This window comes from Pteronotus mesoamericanus, unplaced genomic scaffold (genome assembly GCF_021234165.1).
Source record: "Pteronotus mesoamericanus isolate MK-2021 breed Mesoamerican mustached bat unplaced genomic scaffold, CSHL_Meso_final scaffold_408, whole genome shotgun sequence".
Taxonomy (NCBI): Eukaryota; Metazoa; Chordata; class Mammalia; order Chiroptera; family Mormoopidae; genus Pteronotus; species Pteronotus mesoamericanus.
The window spans coordinates 6402035-6412484 of NW_026555315.1; the positions used below are offsets into that span (position 1 = coordinate 6402035).

The following is a 10450-nucleotide window of genomic DNA, read 5'->3' on the forward strand; positions in this document are numbered from 1 at the left end:
CTGGGCTGTGTTCCCTGAATAAACCAGGGCAGTGGGCACTTCCTCAGTCTCCCCCGGCAGGAGGAGAGGGTCCAGGTGGGGTCCAGGCAAGGACCCTCACAGTGTCACGCCCTTCGCTCCCCTGGTGTTGTCTTATTTCAAACTACTTTTACTCTCGCCTCCATCTCCTAAAGCTTTGAGACAGCTCACAACAAAAACACGTATGGTGAGCTGGTAAGATCTACTGCGAAGGGAGGACCAGGCAAAACGAGTTAGAGAAGAGGGACGAGTTAGTGGAGAGGGATGAGGGGGCAGATGAAGGGCAGGTGCTAAGGTTATTGCTGTTGACAAAAAGGGAGCTCCGGGTTTCCCCAAAGCAAAAAGAGAATGACGATCGGTTAGTTACATGGCTCCTATTACTCATTGTGGGGCGGGAGGGAGCTTTCCCAGCTTTTGAGGGAAATCAAAGCTTTTTTCTAACCCTTAGCTCTTGAAGAAATGTTTAGTGTGCAGCTCCATTCTGGTTTAGTAAGGGACTGTTGGGCCTGCTTCAGGTAACATTATGAAAGCCAAAAGCATGACCTTACATCTCAGCGCTGGAAAGGTAACTCTGCAAGGAGCTCGAGGGTGTAGTTTGCTGGTGACTCACCAAGCTTTGTTTGGTGCAGAGTATCCACAGAGCAGGTCTGGAGAACTGGTTTCCGATCATGAGCCACTCTGATCAGTAGGTCTGGAATCTTCGGCAGGCTTAGCAGGGTAGAATGCGGTGATCAACTATTTGCCACAGGTGTGAAATGGAGGAAGGACATCACTTTTGCTAGGCATGTTCCTTCCCTGACCCAGAGAGACATCCTTCAATTAGTGCTCTATAAATGTCACCTCTCCGGCAGGGTTTTGGTGCGATTTTCAGAGTAAACACTTCCAAGTTGTCATTTCTGGCAAGGATGGAAGGCAGATGGCACTCTTGGAAGCTACTCAAGCTGAGGGAAGACTGGCCGTCTTGAGTGGAAGTCGAGGAGCCCCCTGCTTCCCGGTGGGCAGGTGGCCGTCCTCTCTCCACTCAGGGCTGGCCTGTAGGCAACTCCAGGACTTTTCTCAAGAAACACCCCGCCCTCCCCCCTCCCCTGCCCCCGCCCGCCATTCTACATTGTGGTGAGGTAGTTGGGCGTGGCGAAATTACACAGCAGCTCCTCTCAGTCACCCCAGAGCCACAGAAAGCTTGAATCACCGTCTTCCAAAAACAGCTGGTTTGAGGCAACTCTGCTGGCCTGTCCGTTTAACAGTGCTACGTAATTATGCAGCGTTGCCTTATGAATGAAACTGTCAAATATGAACTGATTATGTTTTCAGAACGCTGCCCAAAACAACGGTTGTTCTAGAAGCGTTGTTAGACCGTTCTCTGGGATAACAGGCAGGGCGCTGTCAGCCCAGCGCGGGGCTATGCTAGCTGCCTGCTGAAGGCTCTCTAGTCTTTGAGGGGATGGTGGTGGGCTGGAGCATGCAGATCTTCTTTTTTTTTTAATTTTTAAAAATTATTTAAATAGCATTCTGTCTAAGGTTTTCAGGCGGGCAGCCAAAACATAGCCTTTTCTGATTCTGGAAGTGGTACCCTGTTGTCTGAGACAGTGTCCGCTGACTCCAACTCTCATTGGACCCCCAGGGCAGGGTTGGCATGAGCTGCTGAAAGCAAACATTCACCTTAACCTTGAACGCTTGGTCCTCAGAGCCGCAGGCTGATGAGAGATCTGTTCAAGTTGCCGACTGCCTCGCCCTGTTCTTTGGGGATTTGTTAGGGAATAAGGACACTCAACGGCAGTCGGTTTGAAGGACAGCCTGGGCCGTGGACATCTGCTTAGTCCTCAATAGTATAAAATAGTGGCTTTGGAAATCCAGCCTTCGGGGCCCGTTGAGGAAGAGTACGGCCTGCGGTCAGGAAGGAGCCCCCAGCAGACCTGCAGGGCAACGCTTCCTCCAGCTCACAGGCCTCTCCAAGCCGTGTGTGTGTGTTTCCTTGGAGTGAATAAGAGTAAGTGGGTTGCTACCCCCAGCCTGCTGGTCAGAAAGAGCTTTGAGTAGTCAGAACACTTTCCCCTCAAGCATGTTGTTGTTTTTTTGTTTTGTTTTCTTTTTTTTTTTATTGAATGTATTGGGGTGACACGCTGGGTAACGAAATTATACAAGTTTCAAGAACACAGTTCCACAACACATCATTTGTACACTGTATTGTGGGTTCATCACCCCAAGTCAAGTCTCCTTCCATCACCATTTCTCTCCCCCCACCTCTCTCCTACCCTCCTCTCCCCCGGCAATTGCTCTTCTTGATGAGTAATTACTCTCCTTGATGAAGTGGGCTATAAAGGGATGTGTTACCCAGGGTGGGGGTGGGACAGGGTTGGACTGTTGGCTTCGAAAGGGGGACAACACTGCCAGGTCCCCAGTGTGTGTATTGGGGGAGGGGATGCTTCTCTCTCCGAGATCAGCCTTGATCTGCTTTTAGGGGCTTTCTCCCAGCACTTCCTTCATTCCTGATTCTAGTGACCGAGGCCTCCACAGGGATTTTCTGTCACTGACTCTTGCTGGCCAGTGCTCTGGGCGAGGCCTGCCCTGTTCCGTGGCTCCTGGGGAGGTGGGATGGGGCCGGGGAAAGTGTGCTAGACAAGTGAGCCATGCTGGTCTGCTCCGGAGCAACCCCTCCCCTATCAGCCGCAAACCGGGCGTCTACAAGAAAACAGCTGAGCCTTCATTTGGGTATCTGTAACACAGAGATGCTGTCACCTACTGCTTTTAATGAGGCGGAATGCCTTGGCCTGGGGTGAGGCCCTCACTCCATTAGCTCAGAGTTCCTGGGGACAGGAACAGACCCAGGGAACCAGAGATGACTGAGTGACCTGTGTCTCTCCAGCTGCGGAGCCGAGATGGCTCAGAGTACCTGATCCAGCACGACTCGGAGGCCATCATCAGCACCTGGCACAAGGCCATTGCCCAGGGTATCCAGGAACTGGTAGGCGGAGCCTGCGGCCTCCAGGGCTGGTGGGGAGGGGATGGCCAGCCATTATGCAGGGCAGCTGTGCCCACTGTGGGTGGGGTCCTCTACTCAGGCTCTGGGAGCCCCATGGCACCAGTGGGTAATGCCCCTCCCTGCAGATGCAGCCCCTTCCCCTGCCCCTGCTTATGGCTGGATGGCAGGAGGGCTGCTGAGGAAACAGCCTTTGTAAGCAGGGGAGCCAGCCTGCAGGAGGGCTCTCCAGGTAGGGCTGGAGGCACATCCCGGAGGGAAATCCCATTTCAAGGGAGACGGAAGAAAAAGAAAATATCTGAGAAATAGCTTCAGGCTGGAATGACAGGCTGAAGCTAGAAGATAACATTTTAAAGGGTGGCAGTGAAGACCCTACCATTTTTTAGGTTCAAAATATCCATTGCAGATGTAGAGATGGGACAGCCCCCCTCTGGCAGCTCTTCACCTGGAAACCACCTGGGCCTTTCTGACTCCCACGGGCCCTAGGACCCCACGCTGGGCGCAACATTTGGCTCTGTTACCAGGGGCAGGAATCCAGATCCAGGGAGTTGTTGGCTCCAGCCCCAGCTGGAACTGCAAGCTCAGAACTGGGAGCCACGCAGTGGGGAATGCTGGCCTAGTGGGGGGTGTGCAGGGTTGCTGAGGAAAATGTGGAAAGAGGGGGACAGGAACCGGGAGCCGGGTAGGGCTGAGCAGGATGACGTCTCCCTGCACCTGGAGAGCGCCCTGCAGCTGAGGAGGGCTAAGGCTCTGAGGTTCCCTGCTGCAGGTGAGGGGAGTGAACCGAGTTAAGGGAAGAGTGAACTCCGCGGGGTCCGGGGCCGCCAGGCCTGCTGGGAGGGCCCTCGGGCCCCTCCCCTCCCCTAGAAGGACCCCCGATGGCCGGAGGCTCTGCTTCTGAGGCCCTGCGATTCTAGTCCGCAGACCTGCCCCCGGAGGAGGAAAGCGAGAACAGCAGCTTGGACTTCGGGTCCAGGGAGCGCCTGGGAAGCTGGCGGGAGGATGAGGCGCGGCCGGGAGCAGGTGTGCGCGGGATGGAGGGGTGGGAGGGTGGGGGGCATCTTTTGCGGGAGGGGCACGACAACCGGCTGGGGCCTGCTGGGCCACCCGGGCGCCACCGACTGACTCGCCCCTGCATTCCCTGCGGCAGCTGCGCCTGCCCTGAGCCCTGGGGGCCAAGACAGCGATTTGAGCAAGGTCCGGGCCAAGCTCCGCAAGCTCCTGCTCAAGCGGCCTACCCTGCAGTCGCTGCGGGAAAAGGGCTACATCAAAGGTACCGCAGGGACCCGGGCGGCGGGGCAGCGCGGGTGGGCTAGGGGAGCGCGGCGCCGGCTCACGAGCCTGTCCCCTAGACCAGGTATTCGGCTGCGCGCTGGCCACGCTGTGTGAGCGCGAGCGGAGCCCGGTGCCGCGCTTCGTGCAGCAGTGCATCCGCACAGTCGAGGCCCGGGGTACGTACGCGGCGGGCTGGGCGGGCATCCTGGGCGCCTGGCAGCCTCCTTCCAGGACCGACCCTGTAAGGGAGGCCCCTGGGTGGGCGCGGGGGCGAAAGGAAAAGGCTGGGGGCTCCTGAGTAGGAATCGTAGCAGGGACTTTAGCCCAGTCCCACCAAAGCCGGTGTCAGCGCCTCCCTTTTCTTCAGGACTGGACATCGACGGGCTGTACCGCATCAGTGGAAACCTGGCGACTATCCAGAAGTTGCGTTATAGGGTGGACCACGGTGAGGATGGTTCCCAGCTCCTGCCCCAGGCCCTGAAGGCATGAGGGGGTGCTGACCACCTCTTCCTCCCTCCCCCGCCCCCGCCCCCGCCCCCGCCGCAGATGAGCGTCTCGACCTGGACGACGGTCGCTGGGAGGACGTTCACGTTATCACCGGCGCCCTGAAGCTCTTCTTCCGAGAGCTGCCCGAGCCCCTCTTCCCCTTCTCGCACTTCCGCCAGTTCATCGCGGCCATCAGTGAGTGCCCGGGGAGGTGGGGGGTGGGGATGGGCAGGACCCACACGCACACTGGGCGTTAGCCTACTCGTTCCCCTCGCCGAGCCCACCCTCCTCCTCCCCAGAGCTGCAGGACCAGGCCCAGCGCAGCCGCTGCGTGCGTGACCTGGTGCGCTCGCTGCCCGCCCCCAACCACGACACACTGCGCCTCCTCTTCCAGCACCTCTGCCGGTGAGCGCGCGCAGGCCGCGGGAATGGGAGGGCGGCTCTGGCGGACCCGCCCCTCCAGCCCCCGCTGCTCTGAGCCCCGATTCCACTCCATTCCACCCTACCCCGCTGCAGGGTGATTGAGCACGGCGAACAGAACCGCATGTCCGTGCAGAGCGTGGCCATCGTCTTCGGGCCCACGCTGCTGCGGCCCGAGACAGAGGAAGCCAGTATGCCCATGACCATGGTGTTCCAGAACCAGGTGGTGGAACTCATCCTGCAGCAGTGCTCAGAGATCTTCCCACCGCACTGACCCCGCGGTTGGCCCTGCGGGCCTGGGACTGTGCCTGCCCTCGCTGGTCCTGCCACGCGGCTGGACTCGACTTCGGAGACCTTCATCCTCCCGCCGGTCCACAGGCCGCTGGGAATTCTGCACCCCTCGGTTCTGAGGGTATGGCGACCCTTGGTGGGAAGGTCACAAACTGATTTTTCCCTCTCACCTCTCCTGTTTTGGGGTTAGTTGGGTTCTGTTCTTTATTACAGCGCCACCTACTGTGCGTGTGCGAGAATGTGGGGGCGGAGGTGAAGGCTGTTTTCTGGGATGGCCCAAGCCCCAGGCTGGGGAGAGAAATTTGGGATAGGGGCTTCCTGGCTTCTTCAGGCCTGAGGCCTTAACAGAGAGACCCTGTGGACCGGCACTGTGCCCATCCTGAAGCAACGCCCCTGCTGCGAGCCTCCAGCACAGGGAGCTGAACCTGCCTCCCTCGGGCCCCACGAATGCACTGCTGCCCAGCCCTCTCACTGTTTGGGGCTGCTTTCCTGTTTGGGGTTCTGGGATGCTGCCCTCCTTGACCCACTTGTGTTCTGTGCAAGGGTTCTTCCTATTCACTAAATGTGTACCTGGCACCTGCCACCTGACATGCACCATTTCCACACAAAATCCCATTTTGCAGATGAGAAAACTGAGGCCTGCAGAGGCAAAGGGACTTTTTCAGAGTCCAGCATTTGACCTGACTTCCACCTCAAGCTCCTCTTACAGCAGAGCACAGTCTGGTGGGAGGGTAAAACTGATCCTATCAGTTACCCCTCAACCATGCATGGGCTTATAGGTAGAACAAAGAAAAAAACAAACTGAGCTGGGTGGGTTCTCTCTGGGCCTGGGCAGGTACCTGAAGGTGAAGAGAGAACCCACTCAGTACCTGGTTGTCAAGTATGACAACCAGGTGCCCACTTGCTGTGCAGACCTGGGAGTGGCCTGCAGGCTGGGAGGAAGGAGCACGCAACCTCAGTAAAGGAAGTGTGGACCCTGGGGTCAGCAGCCCCCCTTCCCTCATACACAAACCACCTCAGTTTATGGGTCTCGGCCCCCTGCCTCACCCACCCTGTCCATTTATTCGACTAGCAATAATAGTTAATATTTATTGACATTTTTACCACACCAAGCGTTCTACTTGGATTATCCTGTTTGTTTCTCACAGCCAATATTTATTACCTGCTCTTCTGTGCCAGGCACTGTGCTCTGGGGCAGGGGTACTGCATGCTGCCTCCCTGGTGGAGCGTATGGTCGGGGGGTGAGGCTGACCCAAGCCCACCCCGAATGCCAGTGGGGCTTGGGCAGAAGTACAAACGGAGGCCACACACATCGAAATACTGTAAAGTTATAAATCAAGATAACAGCTGTCTAATAAAATATGTTCCATTCTCCTACTTTGACAAGTATACTTTCGTACCAACCTGGAAGGCCAGGCTCTGAAGTAAACGTCAAGGCTCCCAAATTCCATGCCCACATGGGGCGGAATGAGAGCGCTGGCGCTCTGCTCTCAGCCTGCCGCCCGTGCCTCCCACCTGCAGATCTATCCCGCCCAAAGGAGTTCCTGTGTGCAGGTGCGGACACTCCAGTCCGGGAGTGCAAACAGCCATACCCCCTGCAAGCTGCTTCCCCTTGACCGCTTCACATGGCCCACTCCCGGGGCGATGGGCCAAGGGCCACTGGGGCGGGGGATTCTGGGATACCACATATCAGGAGTGTGGTCTAAAGGAAAGGGCCTGGACTCTAAGAGAGCCCCCGTTTCCTCTTCCTGGGGAGAGAGGCACAGAGAAGTCAAGTGGCAGGACCCACGGCAGGGCAGCGGTCCCGCTCATCCAGGTCTAAGGTTCAGAACTGGACATACGTTAAACACCTGATTACTTGATTAACTAGGTTTATATAAGAGCTAGGAAAAAGCACAGGACCCTGTGAAGCTGGGACACTGAAGTATGGCTGTCCCACAGGGACCTGAGATGCCTCTCCACAAGCCACATGTGAGCCAAGCACTAAAGAATGAAGAGGAGTTAACACGGCGAGGAATTAAGGGAAGAGTGTACGGTCAGAGGGAGCAGCATGCACAAAGGCTCTGAGGCAGGAAGATTTGTGGGAAGAGCAAAATCTAAGACCATTTTGATTAGAACCCAGAAATCCAGTGGTCATGGGTGTGAGAGGACACGGGAAAGGCCAGAAGGGGACAGAGTGTGCAGGGCCTTGTGTACCACAGTAAATGGGGCCCTGTGGCACCCACTGGGCAGGGACATCCTGGGAAGTGTCCACTCAGTGTTAGGACATTCACACTTACCTCAGAGACCTCTTAGGACGATGAAAGGAGACAAGTGCAATGTACATCCCCCCCCCCCCGGTGGTCTTCATTCCTCAGGCCCGAGGACAGTCCTGGATCCTGGGGTGAGACCGCCTCTGTGGTGAGACCGTGGGGGCCAGAGGCACAAGTGTCTGGAGGAGACCCATGGGTGTAGCCAGAACACCTGGTGGGCAGAGCAGCACATGAGCCTGTGACTATCGCCCAAAGCTCCAGGGCAGCCTGTTTTCAAGACTTTGACCTGAGTCCCAGTAGTGCTAAAGGTGGGGCGCTTTGTCCATTTGGCACCAGAACACCAGAGATGGATGGGCGCCCCCCTCAGACCAGTACAGGAGAATACTCACTGGGACTACCAAAGGAGGAGGTTCTGCCAGGTGGAATTGGGGCTATGATATCCAGTCCCCTGTCCCAGCCCACCCCTTGGGGATAGTCTTCTGTCACCAGCCTCAAAAGAGGGTTTGGCTTATGGAGGAAGTTGGCAGATTTCCTTTTATGGACTTCACCATCTGTGGCCCACCAGGAGCCACTAAACAGAGATGTGCAAATGGATGATATAGCCACTGTATTTTCTTCTTTCCATAAAGTTTTTAAAAAATTTTTATATATATAAAAAATTAGAGAGAGAGAGAGAGAGGGAGGGAGGGAGAGAAGAAGGGAGGAAGAAAGAGAAGGAGAGAAACATTGATCCGGTTGCTGTTTACACGCCCCCAAATGGGGACCTGGCCCCAGGCCAGGCAAGTGCTCTGAGTAGGAGTGGAACCAGCGACCTTTCGGTTTGCAAGCCGGAACTCAACCAACTGAGCCACACCAACCATGGCCTTTCCATAAACTTTTTATTGTGAAGCAATTATTGACTCATAAGGACTCACGTAGCAGATGACATGATACTGTATTTAGAGAACCTTAAAGGGCCCACCAAAAAAATACTAGAACTGACCAGTGAACTCAGTAAAGTAACAGGATACAAAATAAATATCTATAAATCAGTTTCACTTTTATATACCAATAATGAACTATCAGAAAGGGAAACTAAGAGCCCTGACTAGTGTGGCTCAGTGGGCTGGGCATTGTCTTGCAAACTGAAAGGTCACCAGTTTCATTCCCGGTCAGGGCACGTGCCTGGGTTGCGGGGCCAGGTCCCTGGTTGGAGATATGCAAGAAGCAGCCAATCGATGTTTCTTTTCCTCTCTTTCACTCCCTTCCCCTCTCTCTAAAAATAAATAAAGTCTTTTAAAGAAAAGAAAGAAAAGGAAACTAAGAAAACAATCACATTGCATCAAAATAAAATACTTAAGAATAAATTTAACCAAGGATGTAAAAGACCTGAACTTGGATAATTATAAGACACTGAAGAAAGAAACTGAAGGAGAAACAAATAAGTGGAAGCATATACGGTGTTCATGGATAGGAAAAATGAACATCATTAAAATATCCATACTATCCAAAGCAATCTATAGATTCAACACAATTTCTAGCAAGATATCAATGATGTATTTCACAGAACAGTAACAAATATTCCAAAAATGTATGTGGAACCACAAAGACCCCAAATAACCACAGAAATCTTGAGAAAGAAGAACAAAGTTGGATGACTCACGCTACCTGGTTTTAAACTATGCTACAAGGTGATACTAATCAAAACAGCATGGTACTGGCATAAAAACAGACAGATCAATGGAACAGAATGGAACCCAAAAATAAACTCATGCCTTTATGATCAATTAATACTTGACAAAGGAGGCAAGAACATATAATGGTGTAAAGACAGTCTATTCAATAAATGGTGTTGGGAAAATTGGACAGCTACGTGCAAACAAATGAAATTAGATTGACTTCTTATACCATATACAAGGATAAACTCAAAATGGATTAAGGACTTAAATATAAGACTCTAAATCATAAAAATCCTAGAAGAAAACATAGGTAGTAAAATCTCAGACATTTCTTGTAGTGATATTTTTTCTGATATAGGTCCTCAGGCAAGGGAAATAAGAGAAAAATAAACAAATAGGACTACATGAGACTAAAAATTTTTGCACAACAGAAGAAATCAACAAAATGAAAAGAAAACCCACTGAGTGGGAGAACATATTAACCAATGATACATCTGATAAAAGATTACTATCCAAAATTTATAAAGAACTTATACAAATCAATACCAAAAAAAAAAAACCAAATGATCCAATTAAAAATTGGGCAAATGACCTGAATAGACACTTCTCCAAAGAGGATGTACAGATGGCCAATAGACATATGAAAAGATGCTCAATGTCACTCATCATCAGAGAAATGCAAATTAAAACCACCATGAGATATCACCTTGCACTTGTCAGAATGGCCATCAGCAATAAATAAAAAAACCCAACAAGTGCTGGTGAGGTCATGGAGAAAAGAGAACCCAGGTACATTGTTGGTGGGAATGCAGATTGGTGCAGCCATTGTGGAAAACAGTACGCAGTTTCCTCAAAAAAATTAAAAATGGAACTGCCTTATAACCCAGCAATTCCATTTCTGGGTATATTTCCAAAGAAACCCAAAACATTGATTCAAAAGACTATACACATCCCTATGTTCATAGCAGCGCTATTTACAATAGTCAAGATTGGAAGCAGCCCAAGTGCCCATTAGTAGATGAGTGGATAAAAAAGCTGTGGTACATTTACACAATGGAATGCTACTCGGCTGT

General features: G+C 52.8%; 1 protein-coding gene across 2 annotated transcripts in view; it reads left to right on the forward strand.

Annotated features, from left to right (window-relative positions):
* ARHGAP27 (Rho GTPase activating protein 27) overlaps window positions 1-6797 on the forward strand; it is a 32810-nt gene extending 26013 nt beyond the window's left edge. For both annotated transcript variants that reach the window (XM_054592943.1, XM_054592944.1), the window contains 8 exons: window positions 2882-2980; window positions 3913-4018; window positions 4146-4268; window positions 4348-4446; window positions 4638-4715; window positions 4817-4951; window positions 5056-5161; window positions 5273-6797. In XM_054592943.1, the coding sequence (XP_054448918.1) occupies window positions 2882-2980; window positions 3913-4018; window positions 4146-4268; window positions 4348-4446; window positions 4638-4715; window positions 4817-4951; window positions 5056-5161; window positions 5273-5450 (924 nt within the window). In that variant the 3' untranslated portion in view covers window positions 5451-6797. The remainder of the gene's footprint in view (window positions 1-2881; window positions 2981-3912; window positions 4019-4145; window positions 4269-4347; window positions 4447-4637; window positions 4716-4816; window positions 4952-5055; window positions 5162-5272) is intronic.
* The last annotated feature ends 3653 nt before the right edge of the window (window positions 6798-10450 follow it).